Raw genomic sequence first — 22,930 nt, forward strand, 5'->3', positions numbered from 1 at the left:
GCCACAGTTGCTCATCAGGGACAAACATACTTACAAAGAACATATTTACGTTTAATCACCACATTATCTGTGTAAAGCTGCTTTGAGACAATGTTCATTGTTAAAAGCGCTATACAAATAAAAATGAATTGAATTGAATTGAATCGAATCTTACCCTGAGGAGAAGTTTCCGTCTAGCCACTCTGCCATAAATCCCAAATCGGTGGAGGACTGTGGATCTCCAGAGCTCAGTCAGAGTGACTATCAGGTTCTTGGTCATTTCTTTTATTAAGGCTCTTCTACTCTGATTGTTCTCACAAGAGTTTTGTTTGTGCCACACTTCTTCCATGTGAGAATTATGGAGGCTACTTGGAGCAGTTTTTTTGTATGCTTCCCCAGATCTGTGTCTTACACCAATCCTGTCTCCGAGCTCTGTCTCATTGACTTAATGGCTTGGATTTGTGTTCACATGTGCATTATCAGCTGTGAGACCTTCTAAAGAAGTGTGTGCCTTTCCAAATAATGTCCAATCAATAACCTTTTCTATTAGGTGGACTCTAATCAAGGTGTAGAAACATCTCATCAATCATCATGAGAACTAGAAAGCACCTTCAAGTGTTTTGCAAAGGGCCTGAATACTTACCAATATGAACATGCCATAATTTAAAAAATTACACACACACACACACACACACACACACACACACACACACACACACACACACACACACACACACATATATATTTGCTTTTTGTTTTTTGTTTTTTTGTTTTCCCTTTGACATTATGGGGTACTGAGTAATAGGGTATGCAGCAGGAGAAAATAAAAAAAGTAATATATTATATATAATTATCACACATAATAATAAAATATTTAATATAAGGAATTAAATAGTGAGGGTGCTACTGATGGGAAGGGATGGGAGCTGTGACCACCCTATAACAGACAATCAAACCATCCAATCATAAAACAGAAAAACAAAACGTCAAAGGTGCGGTAACCAATCAGAGGCTTAAAGGATGACAGGGACACGCCCCCTCGGGTTCTTTGACAGCTGCACAGGGACGGTGGTTGAGGAAGTGAGTCGATGAAGTGAATCATTTTGAACGTTTAAGAGAAAATTATGGTATAATGGCGCAAGGAAAGCTGTGAAGATCATACTGACACTGCCGGAAAAAAACAAACATTATTTTGCATTTGGGTGAGTGAGAAAACTGGCGATTATGGTCCTTTATCTTGCTAGTCAACGTTTTTTGTGTTGCTGGATACCAAACGGATGACCGTTCACTACGTTGGCGCACTTATTGAACAGACGCTGAGGTTGTATCTAGTGCACTTTGTTTCTGATTTAGTGCTTATTGGGATCGAGCCAAGCGGTTATTTCTTTTAGGCTTTCTGTTAGCTAGTTAGATGGCTGATAATCACTATTGGTTTGAGATCTTGCTCGAAATGACATTTTTAGTTTACTTAAATTGCATCAAATAGAAACTTTTAAAGATATTCTTTTGAATCATGTCTTCTGCTACCTGCTGCATCTGTCATCACATCTGCCCAGATGTGGAATATTATATTCCAGATGTGAGAATGACAATATGGATGTTCCTCCCACCACAGAAAAAAAACCCTTCAGAAAGCTGTTTTACTTACATCATATGTTTTAAGAAAGACCTAAAGGCCAAAACCAAATACCTTCAACAAATCAATAACAAGCTTCAAGGGTCACCATTGTGATTTTTTTTGACCCGTGACGAGCTCCTGAATCCCATTTCTAAAAACTCTTTTCTGTCTCTTTGATTACGATTCCTCGTTCAGCCCGAGACCTGGGACTTGTCTGGAGCGTCCCATCTTTAAGAGACCCAGGGACGAGGACGAAGGGGGCGAAGGGACCTAGGAAGGAGGCTTTTCAAGTAAGAACACTTAGTACATCAAAGTAAAGATCGTGACACAAATACCTCGATCTCTTTCGGAAAACTCTGAACAAATGACAATAATATGAACCGCAGACACTAAATCAATAATGTAAATTTTTTGGGTTAAAAAAATGGGTATGAATGAAAACTTGCATGAAAGTTAGTGAATAGAATTAGTTTGCAAGAGCGCGTTTAACAGTAGCCATTGTCCCAAAGCAGCTTTGCAGTGATAGAGGTTATACAGTTGTATAAAGGAATGTATAACATGTTCCTTATATTCTCCTTAAATACTCCCTGAGATGGCACGAGGAAGAAACCTTAAGAGGAACCAGACTCAAAAGGGAATCCGTCCTCACCCTTTAACACTGTATGTCCGTTCACTACAGTTTAGTTCAATGATGGCCGTTTAAAAGCAGAACTGTAGACGCAAACCAAACAGTGCAAACCTGAGCCATTGTAGTAGACTGGTTATGTTCATTTCAGTCGAAATCCATCCTCAAAGTTCTTCAGTTGCTTAGTAACTTCATGGATCTTTAGGCTGTTGATTTCAGTCTTCAATTGAAGAGAACATCCATCCAGAGGTCATACATATCTGTATTTTTAATCTAACATCTAATATACATTTTTGGTTTTATGGTTAAACTGCAAAAAAAGTACATTGAGATGGAATGTAAATACAGGGTTTCCTCAGGGGTCTTAAACAGTCTAAATAAGTCAAAAAGATTAAATTTTAGACGATAAATAATCTTAAATTTGCTGTTCTAAGTCTTAAATAATTGTAAACAGGTCTTAATGTTTATGTAACCCCACCTGTAATGTTTATTGGTGTTGTAGATCTTTTTCTGTTAGTTCAAATATAATTGGCTGTATTAAGACTACAAATGAGACCGACATGCAATAGCTAATGAGCTTTCTGTTATTTTCACACAAATCTCTTTTTGACTGTACCCCAGATGTAAATTGGTGCAAGTTTAGCAAATCTTGTCTTGAAAAAAAAAACTGAATTTAGGGCCTGGTTTTATAACCAGCTGCTCACAGCATATTTGCACGTGTGTGTGTTTTTGATGTCGTGATATAGGTTTTAATAAGGTCTTAAAAAGTCGTAAATTTGACTTGGTGAAACCCGCAGAAACCCTGACGTGACCTTGTCAAAAATGTGGAAAACATCCAAGTACCATCTTTATGTCTCTTAATAGAGATCACTGATATGACATGCATATGGATGTATTGCTTATAACTTGAATAGATCAGGCATAACATTATGACCTTATAACATTATGAGCGGTGAAGTGAAGAAAACTGATGATCTCTTCATCATGGCACCTGTTAGTGGGTGGAGGTATTTATTGGGCAGCAAGTGAACATTTTGTCCTCGAAGTTGACATGTTAGAAGCAGGAAAAATGGGCGAGTGTAAGGATTTGAGCGAGTTTGACAAATTGAGACGTCTAGACGTCTGGGTCAGAGCGTCTCCAAAACTGCAGCACTTGTGGGCTGTTTCCCGGTCTGCAGTGGTCAGTATCTATCAAAAGTGCTCCAAGGAAGGAACAGTGGTGAACCAGCCGAGGCTCATCGATGCTCATGGGCTGACCCGTGTGGTCCGATCCAACAGACTGCTGGAGAAGTTCATGCTGTTAATAATGTTTTAGCAGCAATAAAAAGGAGACCAACACAATATTAGGCAGGTGATCGCAATGTTATGTCTGATTGGGGTACATGGGATTTTTTCTCTGTATTGTACATTACGTCGGGATTAAGTTTTTATTGTACTATAAGTTTCATCGATTAGAAAAAATGTACCCGTAGCAACTTTCGTTTTAACACCAAACAGTTCGGTGTGATGAATCATTTACTTTCAGTTCATCGCCCATCAATTAAGTTATTTTTGGCCCTTTATAGGAGAGAGTTTGGGCATCTCAGCTCTAAACTCACAGGAAGAGAATGTATGTTATTTCTGGTCACAGTGTTTGAATTTGCATTTACGGATCGCTATTTTTATATCTTCATATCTTTTAATTTCATTTTCGTTTCGTTGTCATTTATAGTCCTGAATGAAGTTCAGTCAGTAAGTGAATCGTGGTATAAAGAAGAACCTGTAGGACAGCTATGAAATACCTCTTTACCGCACCTACACCAACACTCGGGTAAACATCTGTATCCAGGATTATGTTCAGGATCTCTGAAGGAAGTGTTTTTCAAATCAAAATCAGCGTCCACATAAAGAGAAGCATAAAACACCATCACCTGTTAAACAGATTGAATTCTCTCTTTTCCTCTCTCTTTTTTCAGAGATGGAGACTTTAATCCCCGTCATTAACCGGCTGCAGGAGGTCTTCCTCACCATCAGAGCCAAGATCATTCAGCTCCCTCAGATCGTTGTGGTGGGCTCACAGGTCAGTCCAACACTGTGGCATCACATCTTTCCATTTCAGTGGCTACACTGTATAGGCAAATGTTTGTGGACACCTGACCATAAGATTTGTATGTGGTTTTTCCAACATCTCACTCAGTTCCCATTTGACATTACAATAAGCTCCACTACTCTTCTGGAAAGATGGAGTGTGTTTGTGGAGATCACACAGGTGTTGGGTACTGAAGTAGGTGAGGTGAGGTGGCCTGGGGTGCATTCAGCATTCCAATTAATTCCAAAGGTGTTCAATAGGGTTGGGAGTCAGCACTCTATCTCGAAAGATCTTCCACTCCAACCCATGTGAAGCATATCTCCATGGAGCTGAATTTGTGCACAGGGGTATTGGCATGCTGGAACAGGTTTGGAAAATTCCCTGTTACCACATCCATAGACAATTGTGTGCCTCCTACTTTGTGGGAACAGTTTGGGAAAGAACAACATATGGGTGGAAATTGGTGTCCCAATACTTTTGTCCATACAGTGTCATACAAATGATGCCAAGGAAAGACGTTTCGATTTAGACTGTATCTGGTTGACTTTACAGAGCAGTGGGAAGAGCTCAGTCCTGGAAAGTCTGGTCGGACGAGATTTTTTACCCCGTGGTTCAGGAATAGTCACACGGCGCCCTCTAGTGTTGCAGCTGGTGAACGTCCCGCCTCTTGAAGAACGGAAACAGGAGAACGGTAACTACCTTTACATCAACAGCAACATGTGATTTTGAAAAGGAGATCGAACGATAAGAAAAGAGGTTTATTGTTAAGCATCTAGGACTATTCATTCCTTTTTCTGTTTTTTGAACGATTACATTATAATTCTGAAATATCTTCAAAAGCGCTTTACATTGGTTGGAGTGGAAGATCTTCACTGGTCTTCTATAGAGCTCTATTGAACATAAATGAATGTGAACGCTGACCGTACCTCAGGCCTCCTCTGCTTAATAAGCAAAAATCTCCACAAGCACACGCCAAAATCTAGTGGAACATCTGGCGTGGTTATTAGAACAACAAATAACGGCACATACGGATCTTATGGGCAGGTGTTGGCAACCTTTCCTCCTTGTAGTGTGTATTAACGTTATTAATGCTATTTATATTTGTGTTGTAAATCGATTTTATTTTCAATAAATGCCATTTTATGGGATCATTTATGTTCTTTTATGTCAGAATATACAGTGTATGATTCATGTACGTGGCAAAAAAAAAAAAGACATTAAATTTAACGAATAGAATAAATGAATAAAGATCCTACGGATTTGAAACCTCAGTGGAGAGAAAAGAGAGAGAACCCGGTGAGACTGTTTTTAGCTGCTATAATTTTATTAATATCTGTTTTTTTTTATTTTTTATATCATGTTCGATTCTTATTCTGTATAGTGCAGAATTTCTGGATATTTCTGGTCTTTTAACATTTTTTTTCTGGATTGTTCTTTCTGTCTTCTTACTCTTCCACAGAAAGCGGGACAAAAGCGAACTCTCAGTGCAGCTTTCCAGGTCTCTGTGTACTAACCTAACTCATTCATCTGCATGAACCTGTTCCTTTCTGTTCTTCAGTTTCACCTGTCACATCTCCATTATGTTTGCTTCCATCTCAGCGACCTTCTGTCTTGTGTCCCGTCCTAAAAATCTGTCCACTTTTTTTTTTTCTTAATTTCTTCATTATTTCATGATTGAATTTCAGAATGGCTGATGATATGGGTTACATCTCCAACATCTCCGCTACATCCTCCCCAATTTACGCTAATTATGAAAAACCCATTGCTGTGCAAAGAGTGAGAGATTGAAAGTTTTTTCGTTCGTCTCATTAAAAACCTTCGTCTCAATAAAAAAAGCCAACAAGTGTTCTCACTTTAACGCTTATTATCATCTTCATTACAGGAATCAAAGCTGAGGAATGGGGAACCTTCCTTCACTGCAAACACCAGGTATTTAACAATTTTAGATTTTTTTTATTTTTTATTTTATTTTCCACACTTGAAGAGCTGAAGTTTTTTTTTTCTTGTTGTTGACAGGTTTTCACGGATTTCACCGAAATTCGGAAGGAAATCGAGGAGGAGACTGAACGCACCACTAACAACAAGGTACTGAGGAAAATCTGTAAACTCACATGCACAGGAAAATTTTTTTTTTTTTTTTTTTTAATTCGGTTAATAATGATTTTTTTTAAGTGAAATTCAGTGAATTAAATATAGTATATCAAGTATATTTTATAAAAAAAAAAAATGTAAACCATAATGCATTGACATAGTGATGGCATTTCTCTTTCTTAATTTTTTTTTCATGACAATATATTTGGATTTAATAAAAAAAAAAAAAAAAAAAAAAAAAAAAGTGTCATGCACAAAATAGCTGATTTGTTGTGGAATTCTGCAGTAATCACTTTCAGTTACTTTTATATCATTTATATATAATATGAATAATATTATAATAACTTTTAAACGTTACTACGGCAACCGGTAGAAGGAACGCCCACTACCGAGTTCATAACACCGTGCATTGGAAAATGTCTTTTATAGTGTTGTGCTATTGTAAAATTCAAAAATGGCAAAATTATGTATAATAACTTTATGATCATCCCATCATACTGAATCAGAATTGTAATGTTTACTATATTATACTATATACTGAATAAAACAGATAAGAAAAGTTATGTAAGCAGATTTTCAAAGGTTAAGGTCATGTGACTTTTGACTGGAATCATTTGATTGGACTGGAGTCATAAAAAAAAAAAATCCAAGACTCGTTAATATTTTTAATATTGTGTGTTTACACGTGAAGGGCATCAGTCCAGAACCCATCCATCTGAAGATTTACTCCCCTAACGTTCTAAACCTCACTTTGGTCGACCTGCCTGGAATCACCAAGGTAACCAAAGACAAAATGTTCTTCATTATTTTTAATTAATTAATTAATAAAATTTTTTAATCATTAACACCTTTTTGGATTGATTGATTGATTGATTTGGATTTTCTTTCTTCTTTCTTCTTTCCTCAGGTGCCAGTAGGTGACCAGCCAGAAGACATTGAGACTCAGGTACAGGAGATGATCCTGTCCTTTATTTCCAATCCTAATTCTCTCATTCTGTGCGTATCTCCGGCTAACTCGGACCTGGCCACTTCAGACGCATTGAAACTGGCACGCGAGGTCGATCCTGATGGTGAGGGAGCCCTCGTGTCTCCTCTTGAGTCTCTCTGTAGTTCTTTTCCCTTCTTCAAAAAGATTATATTGTGTTTCTCGGAGGCAGTTCCATAGTTTTTATAGATTTCTATAGATTCCACATTTAGTCCTCATTTACTTTTAGAAAAAACCTCCACTCTTCCGGGAAGATGTTCCATTGAATTTAAAGTGAGGTAAGGTGAGGAGGCCTGGGGTGCAGTCAGCATTCATATTCATCCCAAAGGTGTTCAATGGGGTTTGGATCAGAGATCTATAGCTGGAGATCTTCCACTCCAACTCATGTAAACTACCGTAATTTCCAGACTATTAAGCGCACCCAAATATAAGCCGCAGCCACTGAATGTTACAAAGATGTTTATTTTGAACATAAATAAGCTGCACCTGTCTATAAGCCGCAGGTGTCTACACTGAAACTAATGAACTTTACACAGGCTTTAATGAAAAGACAGTGTCTGTTACACGACTTGTATATAAACAGTAGCCGACCAAGAAAGTCATTGTTCACTGTCTTCCTCCTTCCTTTCACAACTATTTCTCTCTGGAGTTTATCTTTTGGCATCGTCGTGCGTTTAAAAATCACCATCGGTGAAGTTTTTCTCCCGATGCCGTGCAGCTCAGAACACAGGTGAAGTGTGTTTTCATGCCCGGTTGTTTTCAGCGTGACGAATGATTCACATTTCCTGTAGACAGTCCGAGTGAGCGGCAGATCAAACGTCAGAGGAACATCGTCCATATTTATGATGTGGTGCCGCCCGATTCAGTGGGAGCGCATCTGATTTAATATAAAGAGTTTCATTGGTTCACCTGAACCCGTTCAGCAATTTCATTGGTCTAATGTTATGGGGCTCGGTTTTTTGTCTTAAAGTTTGTGAAACCGAGAAAAAACCCAGGAAAAATCCATAAATTAGCCGCTTCGTTGTTTAAGCTGCGGGGCTCAAAGCGTGGGAAAAAAGTAGCGGCTTATAGTCCGGAAAATACGGTATATGTTGTGTCAAACAGGTTTCCTAGTTCAAGAAAATAGACAATTTCATGCTACAATAACTAAAGATGTCCTTTACAATTGTGTGGTAACAGTTTGGAGAAGAACCACATATAAAGGGAAAAATCGGGTGTCCCAGTGCAGAGTAATAAAATAGATTTTACAATACAAATAAATAGAATTTACATAAAATAATAAATCACGAAGCCTAAATATGTGTCTCTGAAAGTGTGTGTTCTTGCCAGGTCGGAGGACTCTGCTAGTTGTGAGTAAGCTCGATCTGATGGATGCAGGGACGGACGCGCTGGAGGTTCTGCTTGGCCGCATCATCCCCGTCAGGCTCGGCATCATTGGCGTGGTCAACAGGTCCGAGTCCAATAACACTCCAGACACAAAATCTATTCTGTTACAGTGGAACATCACCATAACCGGTTGTTCTTCATTAGTCACAGTTAAACTTGGGGTATAAGGAGTAATGAAAGTAAAGCAGGTTTTTGTGTTCATGGTTGACCTTGTAGTTCATATAAATACAAGGTGGCGCTGGGAAACTGGAAATTTTGGAACTAGACTTTGAATTTGAACCTAGTAGGAATGCGTCCTAATTGCAATTGGACATTGCGTGCTTTGTCTGAAGGCAGAAGTGAACTATGGGTTAGAGGTCAGCCGATTATTTGTTTTTTTGCTGATAATTCAGCATCAAAAGTCGATTGCTGAAACTATCGGTTATCGGCAAAAATCCATTACACAGTACGAGAGCGGGCCTCTAGAGGCAAATCACCCACACGACATGCTGTTTGTTTTGATTGCGTGCTGTACCTTGTTAGTTCATAGTGCGCTAACTAAAGTTAAATAAAATGAAGTGGAAAAATTCATAATTGGGAAAAAAAATTCATAATAATAAAAAAAAGAGTAAATGTTGAAAATGAACAAACAAAAAGAAAACAATACTTTTAAAGTATTTATTCACTTCAGCTTTTACAATTTCTTATAAATCCAAACAGTAATGCTTAAATTAGTAGTTGTTTTTTAAAATCCAGTATCCATTTTAAAAAATCGGTTGATTTAATCCGTTATCGGCAAATTCTGCACTTTCAGTCGACCTCTACTATTAGTGACCCAAATCCTTCACCTTTGTGTCTAGTACCTTTACTTGACCACAAGTGGGCAGTATTTCAAAATAATTTTTGTAAAAACATTTTTGTACATCTGTGTGCAGGTTTTTATTTACTAATACCTTGAATTGTCTTTTATCTTCTTCATTTATTGTTTTTTTTTTTTTTTTGTAAAGTATTTTATTCATGTAGTGCAGTGAATTAAGCCTGTTCTCCTGTCTTTCTCATTTCTCAGGAGCCAGCATGACCTAAACACCCAGAAAAGCATCGCAGACGCGTGGCGTGACGAGCAAGCGTTCCTGCAGCGACACTACCCGTCCTTAGCGTCACGCTGCGGCTCACGTCACCTGGCACGCTCGCTGAGCCGCCTGCTCATGCACCACATCCGCGACTGCCTGCCCGAGCTCAAGGCTCGCGTGACGACACTGAACGCCCAGTTCCAGGCGAGGCTGAGCAGCTACGGGCAGCCTGTGGAGGACCACAGTGCCACTCTTCTGCAGATCGTCACCAAATTCGCCACGGACTACTGCAACACCATCGAGGGCACGGCCCGACACATCCAGACCTCGGAGCTGTGAGTGTCTTCAGAGCCTCATAAAAGCAAATCTTGTGAGCCAAACCAGGAAGTGTAGAAAACGAACAGAAAGAAGAAAAACGTTGCTATTTAAAAAATGTTAACATTTTTAGGAAACTTGTTTAGTAACTTTTACCCAGAAGTGTTTTTTTCCCCCCTTTTATACAAGCGCATGTAATTACAACATTTATTTATTAAATATGGCGTTTTATCCATTTATACCCACACTGTATGAACAAAAGTATTGAGACGCCTGACTTTTCCAGCCACATGTGGTATATAAATGTTCGCTTTACTTCAACTAGGAGACCCAAACCTTCACTTCTTATTCGTTTCCATTTACCATTATAATCATGGAACATCTATGAGACGACAGTCACGTTCGCTATAGCAGCTGCAAACATCGCTAGGCTCAGAGAAAAAAAGAAATAAACAGAGAAAGTCAACCGCAGCTCAGTCCATTCTGAAGACCTGACTGTTCTGAACCTTTCCCAATGGAAACTCCTTTTTTAAATACCATGAGACTCCTGACTTTTTCAGCCATATTTGTTTTTTCCCCAATCTGTGAAACAATTTGACTAGGAGACCCAAAGCTGTTCTCACATGACGACGCCCCTGTGCACAAAGCCAGCTCCATGCTTTACATGGGTTGGAGTAGAAGATCTCCTGCTATAAAGGTCTTCCCTCAAGCCTTCACCCCAGGCCTCCTCACCTCACCTACATCAGTACCTGACTTTACTAACACCCTTGCAGCTGAATGACCTGGACTAGTGGAATATCTCCCCAGAAGAGTGAATGGAAACTAAATAGGTTGAAAAATTCACATAGGAATCTTTTAGTCAGGGGTCCATAAACTTTTTGTCCATATAGTGTATGTTTACTGGAACAACTTCCATTCTAGCAGCTGGAAACACTGCCTTATTCAGCTCGAATATCTGCCACCTGCAGTCATGTTGCTGATCTATTTCCTCCCCCGAAGCCTGAACGGAGCATCCTACCGCCCCGCTCTTCTTCTCTTGCGAGTCTGACAGATACGGAAAGCCACACATTTCCTCTGTGCAGCTGAGTGAAAATGACAAGCGGCTAATTAGCTGGAGGACCAAGCTCATTACGTCCACTCGGGGAAGGAAATATGACTTCAGCCTCTAGTGCTTGTATTTCCACTCGGCTTATTGATGTTCGAAGTGCATAACTTGCTTTAAAGTGCTGTCTGTTTGCTGCGATCCACCACTCAGCCTGTCTTTTGTGCCTCTTGTGGCACAGATGCGGCGGCGCCCGGATCTGTTACATTTTCCACGAGACGTTCGGCCGGACCCTGCAATCCATCGACCCGCTGGCAGGACTCACCGAGCTCGACATTCTCACCGCCATCCGAAATGCCACGGTAATACGTTGTTTTTTTTGTTTTTTTTGAGACCCACCACAGCGAAGTCATTCTGACCTGAATTGGGTGTTCCATCAAAATAATTTCAGTGGATCGTGCCGAAATGAGCGGCTTAGGACCTGATTAGCGCTTGTTTATCAAAATAACACGGTGCATTCAGTGCACTCGGATGATATCCAATGAAACTTTTCCATTCTGGAAAGATGACTAGCACAGCCATATGTGACCAGGTGCATCCTGGGTAAAGCCCTGTTTGTGTCACAGGGTCCCCGTCCAGCACTTTTCGTTCCTGAGGTGAGCTTCGAGCTGCTGGTGAAGAAGCAGATTAAGAGACTGGAGGAGCCGAGTCTGCGCTGCGTCGAGCTCGTCCACGAGGAGCTGCAGAGGATCATTCAGCACTGCTCGTCCCACAGTACTCAGGTAACACACACACACACACACACACACACACACACACACACACACACACACACACACACACACACACACACATACACACACCCCAGTGGTGGACAATAACAGTAATCCACGTTTCTTTTTCGTGTACTTTATTGAAGTATTTCCATTTGGTTTTACAGGAACTGTTGCGCTTTCCCAAGCTGCATGACTCCATAGTGGAGGTGGTGACCAGTTTACTCAGGAAACGTCTTCCAATCACCAACGAAATGGTACAAACCAGGATTTACACACACAAGAACAATCTGGAGCCCTGTTTGGGGGAAGGGAGGGTATATTTCTTTGTCTTGAGGAACCAAATGTTACCACAAGGTCAAAACTGTCAAAAAATTGAAGGTTACAGTAGTAGAGCATGTGTTAATCCAAGGTCCTCACAATGATAGTAAAACAAACTTGTGTGCTTCTGTTTCGGTCACAGGTCCATAATCTGGTGTCAATAGAGCTCGCGTACATAAACACTAAGCACCCGGACTTCACAGATGCCGCACAAGTGTCTGCATCAGTCAACAGCCAACAGGTTTTTGCGCACACGTGTATACACACACACACACACACAAACACACACACACACACACACACACACACACACACACACACCTAATCCAGATACCATATTTGGACAAAAGTATAGAGACACCTGACTTGGTTCTGTTACCACAAAGTTAAAGGCCCACAATTGTATAGAGCATCTTTGGACGTATGGAATTTGCCTATTATTTGATCTCTGAGACCCAAACCTGTTCCAAACCTTCACAAAGCCAGCTCCATGAGGAAGGTTTCCTCACTCTACGAGTACACGACTTTACTAACATTTGTGTGGCTGAATGAGCACAAAGTTGGAGGTTATTAGAAAATTAAATGGGCTGAATGTGGAACAGGAGGTTCAAAAAGCGCATACCAATCTTATGGTCAGGTGTCCACTATATCTTATGGCCGACCTATAGTGGATTTTACCGATACAGATAGCTAGGTTGGATTGTACTTGGCGATTGATCAAGCAATCATTTTTTAAATGTATACTGGATAAAAAAATACAAACATAACACTCTATGTAAAATAGTACTAAACTTAAAAAAATATGAAATTTATGTATATATTAATAAATCAAATTACAAAGTAAAATCTAATTATAAATAATAAATATGACAGCGCTCTCCGCACAGTCTCATGTGTTAAAACAAACAGCATGTGACATCAGTGATTCGCCTTTAGAGGCCAATCTCTAATGAAAGAAGACCTTCTCAGCTGCTCCAGCAACCCGGAAAAACTATCAGTATGGATTTTATTGGCAAAATCGATGAATCCTTCGACTTCAAGCGTACACAAACTTTTGATCATGAATTTTATACATGAGACCACACATACATGCACCCTCATATCTGTTTGTTTTTTAGACCTACAGAAATATAGCAGTTTTCTGGTGTAAAATGTAAACATAACCATACACCATAAATTCCTTCCCAGACTGAATCACTAGATGGAGGAAATCACTGGAAGAACGATAAGATTCCGGTGGAGGAGAAAAGCTCAGTGCCTGGATTTGGAAGCCCTAACAAATCTGTTAACCTACTGGACACGGTAAAGAAAAAGAAAAAAGCATCTTTACTTTTTAAAGTACATTACAGCTCTCAAGAGTGCACTGTTACTGAATTGGTTGGAAGAACTCTCAACCTATGATTGTATATGGTTGTAACATTTTAGCGTTTTAATTCTGTGCGATTCGGACCCTGTTGGATTCGGATGAATATGTTTTCCGCTCGTACAGGCGGTGCCGGTGTCTCGGAAGCTGAGCTCACGTGAGCAACGCGACTGCGAGGTCATCCAGCGCCTCATCAAGTGCTACTTCCTCATCGTCCGCAAGAACATCCAGGACAGGTCAGAGGGGGAAAGGTCCAGCTAATTTAGGAGTACATATGGTTGGGCAAATGGATTAATGTAGGACGCTATGTCTGTATACAAAATATATGAATGAACATATTTACAGAAAGAACGTCAATTATTCGGTATAGAAAGTCTATGGCCTGTTAAAGAAGTGTTTTGTGGACACATGACCATAAGATTTGTATGTGCTTTTAATTTTGGAAGATGATTTTAATTCTACAGCAGAAAATATAGACCATGCAGAACCTCATGTAGCTTCCCGTAAGCATCTATGGCAGTTGAAAGAGGCCCATGATCTCTATAACATATTTAGGAACTCAAAGAAAGGGAGAGGGGGGGCTTTTTACTTGTCACATGTACATTACAGCACATTGAAGTTGTGATTTGTACTTTCATTGCAAATCCAAGCCATGATGCACATGGAGCACAGAGGGTTAGGGGATAAGTGACACAGGACCTAATTCTATTCAACACCAATTCTGCATTTAGTTCCCATTTGCTCTTTATAATAGGGGCCCTTGAGCAAGGCCCTTTACGCTCTGTGCTCCAGGGGCGCTGTATCATGGCATCCCGACATCTCTGGCATATGCAAAAAAAGAATTTTACTGCTGCTGTAAAAGTACGTGACGAGTATAAAGGACATTTTTCCTTCTTTATAATAACTTCCATGTCTTCTGGGAACTAGATTTTGGAGTGTGCTTTTGGAGATTTGTGCTCGTTCAGCCACAAGTCGGGTGCAGTCAGCTTTTCAATTCATCCCAAAAGTGTTCACTAGGGTTGAGGTCTAAGCTCAATAGCAGGCCACTCAAAATCTTGTACTTTAAACCCATATCTTAATGGAGCTGGCTTTGTGCACAGGGGCATTGTCATGTTAGAACAGGTTTGGGTTTTTGAGTTTAAGTGAAGTTTATTCTACAGCATTCGTGTGTCTACAAATTAATTTATGGGGGAAGTACTACATATACTGTACGGCTGGAAAAAATAGTCCCAGTACTTTTGTCCGTATAGTAACTAATGTTAGATGTTGAATTGATGAATTTGTCTGGATCTATATGCATGGCTGTTGTTTATGGACACTTTTTTCAAGCGTTGGTTCCGAAAACACGAATCATATGACAAAAGAACATACTCAATCTGTATGAATATCTCTAGGGCTAAGTGTCACTTATCTGGTCCTCTCTGGCTGTAGAGTTGGTGACAGCCAGGCAACGTCCCCTGTAATTTGTACAAGTGGCAGGACTGTTGCAAAAGGCCTGGAATCATGTTCCAGCGCTTGTGTATTTATGGGTATTAGCTCTTCAGCATATAAGCAAGGCAGCTCTGAGAATAGTCTATGTTTAAGTATTTTAAAAATATGTGATAAAATTCCTTCCAACAGAGTTTTAGGCTGATGGTATCCCAAGTCTGCAACCTAGTGAACCAGTGATGATGTAATTGATATCATTGATAGAGACTTTGAAGCAATTCCGTACTCCGCTCTGGATAAAGGCATCTGCTAAATGCCGTAAATGTAGAATAAACTTGCTACCTTAACGTACAACCCTAATTCCAAATGTTCTTTGCAAATTATATTCTTAAAATGTAAAATTTTACATATTTTGTAATTGATGTCTGCATCATGTCTTGAACAAGTTGGGACGGGGCAACAAACATCTGGAAAAAGTATGTTATTAAAATTAAGCAGTTGATGAGGTCAGCAGGGTAGTAAGATGTTTGCCTCTCTAAGATACACTTTTTATACCCAGAGTCTTTCTGGAGACTATTGGATGCCTGTGCATTTAAAACAGTCATGATTATTTAAAGGAAATCACTGCATTGGCTCATTAACACCTCCAGAAATCATGGTCTGTGAACACAGTTTGCCATGTCGTACACAAATGCTTGTTAAATCTCTATCATGCAACAAAAAAGGCATGCATGAAGTGAAAAATACAACAAAGGACACCCAGAAGTGTTAAGCAGCTAAAATCCTGTATCAGACACATATAGGACAACATTTCTCTCCCAAAACTTTAGCAACTGGTCTCCTCAGTTCCCATATTTATACAGACAGAAAACATGGATGCTACACAGTGGTAAACATGAGCCTGTCCTAACTTTTTTTAAGACCCATCCAACTCAAAATGAACGCTTTTTGTTTAATAAAATGGTATATTTGATGATTTTTTTATTTTTTATTATTGTGAAGAGAATATGGATTTATTAGATTTCAATAAATTTTTTTTTACATTTTTCACAGTGTCCCAACTTTTATTCATTTGGGGTTGTTTACAGTATAAAAAATATCCAATAAAGTATATTCTTGAATCACATCTCTTGGCCACTTGGTCATTCTTTCCCTCATCTCTCTTTATTTTTTTTGTCTCTCTTAGTGTGCCCAAAGCGGTGATGCACTTCCTGGTGAACTTTGTGAAGGAGCGTCTGCAGAGTGAGCTGGTGGGTCAGCTGTACAGGCAGCCTCTACTGCAGGAGCTGCTCATCGAGTCTCAGGAAACGGCACAGCAGCGCACCGAAGTCGCCCACATGCTCAAGGTAAGTGTGTAGTCATTAATGTGTGTGTAGATGAGTGAAAGAAAACTAGGGTACAAACGGGTTAATGAGCTACTGGATGGAGGTAAGATGGTGCTTATGCAAATTAACATACGACTGCAGTGTGCATTTGTGAGCACATACAACAAACTAAACTGAGAGTACAGGGAGTACTTACGATGAAATGCATTCCGATGACCCCAATGACTGTCATTTGTTGATAAATCAGCCATCGGCTGCCCTGATGTCAAAATATTGGCAGCTGCCAGAGAAAATCCCATATCGGTCGACCTTTAGTGTATATACAGGTGCATCTCAATAAATTTGAATGTCATTAAAAAGTTAATTGATTTTAGTAACTCAATACAAACAGTGAACTTATATATTATATAAATTCATCACACACAGACTTATGTAATTCAAGTGTTTATTTCTTTTAATTTGATGATTAAGGCTTACAGCTAATAAAACCCAAAATTCAGTATCTTAAGAAATTTGAATATTGTGAAAAAGTTCAATATGGGAGACTGGTGGTGTCACACTCTAATCAGCTCATTAAGTCTGAACACCTGCAAAGGTTTCCTGAGCCTTTAAATGGTGTCTCAGTCTGGTTCAGGCTACACAATCATGAGGGAAGACTGCTGACTTGACAGATCATTGACCCCCTGCACATGGAGGGTAAGACACAAAAGGTCATCGCTAAATAAGCTGCTGTTCACGAGTGCTGTATCCAAGCACATTAATGGAAAGTTGAATGGAAGAAAAAATGTGGTAGAAAAAGTTGTATTGAAGCCCATTCAAGAATTTGGAGGAGATTCACAAAGAGTGGACTGCACCTGGAGTCAGTGCTTCAAGAGCCTCCACACACAGACGTATCCATGGGCTACAACTGACGCGTTCCTCGTGTCGAGCCGCTCCTGAACCGAAACAACGTCAGAGGTGTCTTACCTGGGCAAAGGACAAAAAGGACTGGACTGTTGCTCAGTGGGCCGAAGTAGTCTTTTATCAGATGGAAGGAAATTTAATTTTATTTGGAAATCAAGGCCCCAGAGTCTGAAAGAAGAAGGGTGAAGAGGCACAGAATCCAAGCTGCTTGAGGTCCAGTGTAAAGTTTGCACAGTCAGTGGTGGTTTGGGGAGTCATGTCATCTGCTGGTGTTGGTGTTTTATCAAGTCCAAGGTCAGCACAGCCGTCTAGCAGGAAGCTTTAAAGCACTTCATGCTCCCCTCTGCTGAACAGCTTTATGGAGATGCTGATTTTATTTTCCAGCAAGACTTGACATCTGCCCACACTGTCAAAAGTACCAAAAGTTGGTTAAATGACCATGGTGTTGGTGGGCTTGACTGGCCAGCAAACTCACTAGACCTAAACACCATAGAGCATCTATGGCGTATTGTCAAGAGGAAAATGAGAAACAAGAGACCAAAAAATGAAATGAGCTGAATGCCACTCTCAAAAAAACCTGGGCTTCCATACCACCTCAGCAGTGCCACAGACTGATCACCTCTATGCCTCGCCGAATTGAGGCAGTAATTAAAGCAAAAGGAGCCAAGAATTTCATCATTTCACCACAGTGAACCGAAGAATATCTGTAAATCTGCCATTCAGCTTCAATTAATGTTCACATTGTTCCAACATAAGGAACGGAAGGGAAAATGATCTCAGCTAGTTGAGTTGATTTGAGTATTTATATAAATGGGTACAGTTTTACACAGGGACAAACAAAAACACATCAGGCAGGCAGTTCCAGAAAAGGAGAACACCTTTAATATTCCAGTGATTAATATAAACACTCTTTATAACCACGCTGTACAGAAAAGCATCATAGAACTGAGAATGCGTTAACAATAATGGAGACTAATCTCAGCATCTCTGGTCAAAAATGTTCTTCTTTTGTTTTCAAAGGCAAACATCTCCATTCCTTGTCCTCACTTATCCCTTCTCTTTTCTCCCCAGGCACTCCAGAAGGCTAACCACATAATCTCAGAGATCCGAGAGACAAACCTGTGGTAGCCTGAGGCGACTGCACGTCGAACGGTTGCGTGCGATTAGGTGTTTGTATGTGCGTACGGTTTAAACTAGTCTAATCTAGGTGTTTAAAGGCCTCTCAGAGCACATGCATCTTTCAAACCAGTCAGTCTTTCAGGTACCTTTTTTTGTTATTACTAAACAAAGTATTTAAGTGTGTGTATGTGTGTGAGCAAGCGAAAGCCGGAGAACTTGCATCCCAGGTCAGTATGATCAGCCTGCTTATTTTCCCCCGAATTAAGAGGCACTCTTGAAATGCACTGAGCTCGCAGGGAAGCTCTCGAGCCTTTTCTCCGAGATGTATTCCGATGTTCTGTGAAGGAAAATTAAATAGTTTTTTTCCCTGCTTGAATTTCCCAGTAAACATCGAGCACTCAAAAGGGCTTGCAGCCGACCAACCCGTAATGACCAAGACAGATTAGTCATGGTTATTGTTTTGTTGTTTATACAAGCATTTTACGAACGAATTCAAATACACCGCACCTGAAACACATGTTTGATCAATGCCGTAATCCTGGGACTTTTTTGAAGCTATTTTTTTTTTCCTTCCAGAAATATCCGGCTCTAATCCATTTACATTCATGCCATTTCTCATCCAGAGTGACTTACATTTATCTCATTCATACAACTGAGCAGCTATGAGATTAAGGGCCTTGCTCAGGGGCCCAGGAGTGGCAGCTTGGTGTGGTTGGAATTTAAACTCATAACCTTTGGATCTAAAATCCAGTGACTGAACCATTAAGCTACCACCTCCCCACATGCACTGCAGGAGCGATACGTATGGATGAGGTTGAAACACTGGAGTGTTCCTTTAATTTCAGTTATTATATCTGTAGTATATGTTTTACAGTGTAGTGCGTCAGGGGTAAAAACGGTTTTATTTCTTTCATTCCACAGCAATTATGCCGAAGGTTACAGTTTCTTAATTTGAAACAAAATCGTCATACTTCTTAACCATTTGTAGTTACTTTTGTTGTCATGGAACATCACATTCGCTTTCGTTATAGCAGCTGCAAACATCATTAGTCTCTCGGAGAAAGTCAACCGCAGCTTGACCACTTTCTCATGGTGGAGAAACGCCCGACTCTTATAAAGCTTTCCCGCCAAGACCCCTTCCTTAAATACACAATACGAAAAAAAAATTATTGGGACACCTGACTTTTCCAGACTTTTCCAGCCATATTGTCTTCCCAAAGTGTTGCAACAAATTTGGATGCACACATTTGAACACCATATTTAAGACCCAAACCTGTTCCAGTATGAGAATGCCCCAGTACACATAAAGATATGCTTTACATTGTTTGGAGTGGAAGGTCTTGAGTGACCTGCTATAGAGTTCTGATCTCAACCCTATTGAACATGAATGAACATGAACGCTGACTGCACCCTCTCATCTCACCTACACCAGTACCTGGCTTTACTAACACCCTTGCAGCTCAATGAGCAAAAATCTCCACAAAATCTAGTGGAACATCTTTCCATAAGAGTGGAAGTTCTTCAGCAAATGGAGACAAAAAAAAAAAAAAAAGGACATAGCAGTCTTATGGTCAGGTGTCCACAAACTTTTGTCCATAGTGTAGACAACTCTTTTACTTTCAAAAATACAAAATATGTCGGTTTCTTTTATTATTATTAGGCATATTTCAAGTCCCAGTGTATCTGAAATAGAATGAAGAACTTATTCGAACCTCTGCATCATCTGACCAATTGCAATCTCAGACTGAACGACATAGTGGTACAATTATTTCTATTTGAATTGTTACAATTACGAATGTCAGAATCAGAAATACGAAGCGATTATATTGTGTGCGCGAGTATCCATTGTTATAATTGTGCATGTGGAGGAAACTAGCATGTGTGTACAGCTGTGTGTGTGTGTGTGTGTGTGTGTGTGTGTGTGTGTGTGTGTGTGTGTGTGTGTGTGTGTGTGTATCCAGGTTTATTTCTGGACAAAAAACAGGAAGTGTGAAAAAATAATTGGTGCTGTAATTTACCATTCGGAAATGTTCACACGGTGTGTTTTCGAGAAGGATCACAGAGCGTAATCAGCGAAGGAACAAAAGTTTCACGCCTATACAAAGCGGCGGAAACGGGATTGAAAACGTGCAGCCGAACAAAACGCGATCGAACAAAGAGACGTGATTGGGAACTGGCTTGATTACGGAATTATTCCAGGCCACTTGGGGCAAAGATTTGATGTGTGCTGTTATAAATTGCTATATATTTATTCGAACGTATATTTGTGAGGTCTTTTTTTTGCACGTACTGTAGGAAATCTAATGGTCAGATATCCACGAATTGTTGTGCCGTATTTATTGTGGATGGGATTATTTTGCAATCGAATGTACCAGGTGGCGCAGGGAAAGAGGAAAGTTTTCAAACTAGGAGGTGGGGACCCTGGGAATTGTTTGGAACCAGCACGAGATTCGCTTCTTGATATTAGTTAAAGTGGAGCCCCCTGGTGTTATGAACAGCCCTCACACCAGAGAATATCGAGCCAGTTTGAGCTGCCATCGTGAGACTCCCTTGTCAATACATTCCACAATATGCATCATCGCTGTGTTAAGCTGTTTTTCTTTGAAAATAGGGAGGGTTGAATACTTATGCAACCATCAAAAAAAACGTCCCAGGGTTCCTCCTCGTTCCAAAATGTCTAGTTTTTCTGCGCCACCTGTATATCAGTATACGTTTGAGTCGACGTCGTCGTGTATCTTTGCTTTTCCGTACTGTTTGACGGTTGTAAGTATGACCGACGCCTCCTCCGGGTGCATTTATATTCATACGGTCACGTCTTTGCACTTCGAAGACGTTACACTTGAAGGTTAATCGCGTGAACCGTCACTTACTTCAACAGGATAAACTCTGGATTTGCGTCCGCACTCGGAGAGACTGGAGAGACCTCACGTACATGCCGGAGTGTAATGGATGGGGAAAGCGATGTCGAGCCGGGAATCTTATTCACCTCTTTTGCAAGCTCAGCACTAATAAGCTTATTGCTAAGGTGCATAACCACCACTTCTCCACATCTCGGACCTCTCCACTCCGGCTCTTCCTGGCTGTTCATCATCATTGTAGTATTTATTTTAGTTACACAGTGAAATTCGTTTTCTTCGCTGCAAATGATGCAACTAGTAGAAATGCATTTGCAACGACGAAGGAGTGTGTGTGCGCTCGTGTGTGTGATTTATTTTTATTTTTTTTATTATAATTTTTTTTATAATTTTACCAAACATATCATTACGACAAAATGTCTGTGAGTTCTTGCCTACCATTATGATTTGTCATACTTGACTATGTACTGGTGTCTGTTTGTAGGTCATTAAAAATTAATGCAAAGTGTGTTTCTTTCTCTTTTTTTCTCTCTCGCTCTCGTTCTCTCTCTCTCTCTCTCTCTCTCTCTCTCTCTCTCTCTCTCTCTCTCTCTCTCTCTCACACAAAAGCAAAGAAAAAAAAATTATGTACACCTGGCGGATCTTTTGGGCTTGACAGCTTCAAGGTTCGATCCTGAGCTCGGGTTACAGATTTTTTGCATTTTCTCCTTGCGTGGTTTGCTTCATGGTTCTCCGTTTTTCCTCTGCCGTTCCAGGAGGTGGATTGGTGAAGCTAAATTGCCCCTACACTGTAAATAAGTGTTAGCCTTTTGCCATCTTGTTTATTTTGTTCTCTATCCCTGATTCATGTCCAAAAAACTCTGGATCCAGTGTTAACTGAAAGAAGTATTGAAAAAAAATTCTATTTTACAAAAATGAAACTCTAAATTTTTTTTTTTTTTAATTAGACATGGTGCCCGAAACTGATGACAAAACCAAAAGTCTCTAATGATAGAGACTTGCTTGATAGAGAGACGGTTCTAAAAAATAAAGGAGTGCGCACAAAAGACAGTGCCCTTGTGCACAAAGCAAACTCCATGAAGATATGCTTTGCATGGGTTGGACTGGAAGATCTCCTGCGATAGAGCTTCATCTCTACTGAACACGTGGGATGAATGTGAATGCTGACTGCACCCCAGGTCTCCTCACCTACATCAGTACCTGCCTTTCATAACACCCTTGTGGCTGATCAACACAAATATCCATAAGCACACTCCAAAATCTAGTGGAACCTCTTCCCAGAATAGTGGAGGGAATTAGAAGAGCACATTTGGACTAAATGTGGAATGTGCAATAGTCCTATAAATATTTATTCAAATATTTGTACAGAATCTAACTAGGGGAGCTCAGATGATATGGGAATTTTAGGAAACGCTGAGAAAATGGCAGAAAAAAGTGTAAAAAAATCTGAACAAATTCGTCAGTACGCCCGAATCATCTTAGGACAGCCTGCTTCACTTCATCATCAGAAAACCATCACGACCAGGATCGCCACTGACGAACGTATGACCATGTTTGAAATGTTAACACCATTTAAATATCTTTCTGCGGCTGAGCTTCTTATCACCGTACTGTTCTTGCCTTCGTTCAAAAGAAACTCCATCACCACATGCTGTTTCAACTCGGTTGTCTGCCATCTTTATTAG

General features: G+C 40.1%; 1 protein-coding gene and 2 long non-coding RNA genes across 4 annotated transcripts; 2 read left to right on the plus strand and 1 right to left on the minus strand.

Moving 5' to 3' along the window:
• The first annotated feature begins 1,005 nt into the window (after positions 1 to 1,005).
• LOC310733144 (dynamin-1-like protein) lies at positions 1,006 to 19,604 on the plus strand. Of its 2 annotated transcripts, XM_083554141.1 has the most exons (19): positions 1,006 to 1,181; positions 1,793 to 1,887; positions 4,178 to 4,281; positions 4,843 to 4,981; positions 5,750 to 5,788; positions 6,173 to 6,219; positions 6,307 to 6,375; positions 7,073 to 7,159; positions 7,289 to 7,451; positions 8,696 to 8,816; positions 9,798 to 10,136; positions 11,400 to 11,520; positions 11,785 to 11,940; positions 12,099 to 12,188; positions 12,395 to 12,493; positions 13,441 to 13,554; positions 13,742 to 13,851; positions 16,230 to 16,389; positions 18,343 to 19,528. In XM_083554141.1, exons 3-19 carry the CDS (start codon positions 4,180 to 4,182, stop codon positions 18,397 to 18,399), a joined length of 2,013 nt encoding a protein of 670 aa, XP_083410267.1. In that variant the 5' UTR covers positions 1,006 to 1,181; positions 1,793 to 1,887; positions 4,178 to 4,179; the 3' UTR covers positions 18,400 to 19,528. The 2 variants fall into 2 exon arrangements, with proteins under 2 accessions (XP_083410267.1, XP_083410268.1); XM_083554142.1 differs by lacking the exon at positions 5,750 to 5,788 and having other exon boundaries at positions 18,343 to 19,604.
• Positions 18,970 to 21,000, minus strand: LOC310733167. Its single transcript, XR_014535639.1, has 2 exons — positions 19,784 to 21,000; positions 18,970 to 19,663 (listed from the first exon to the last, which is right to left on the minus strand). It is a non-coding gene; the product is annotated as an uncharacterized lncRNA (long non-coding RNA).
• Positions 20,175 to 21,753, plus strand: LOC310733165. The gene is made up of 2 exons (XR_014535637.1): positions 20,175 to 20,313; positions 20,352 to 21,753. It is a non-coding gene; the product is annotated as an uncharacterized lncRNA (long non-coding RNA).
• Positions 21,754 to 22,930: the final 1,177 nt, after the last annotated feature.

This window comes from Silurus aristotelis, assembly GCF_946808225.1.
Source record: "Silurus aristotelis genome assembly, chromosome: 11".
NCBI lineage: Eukaryota > Metazoa > Chordata > Actinopteri > Siluriformes > Siluridae > Silurus > Silurus aristotelis.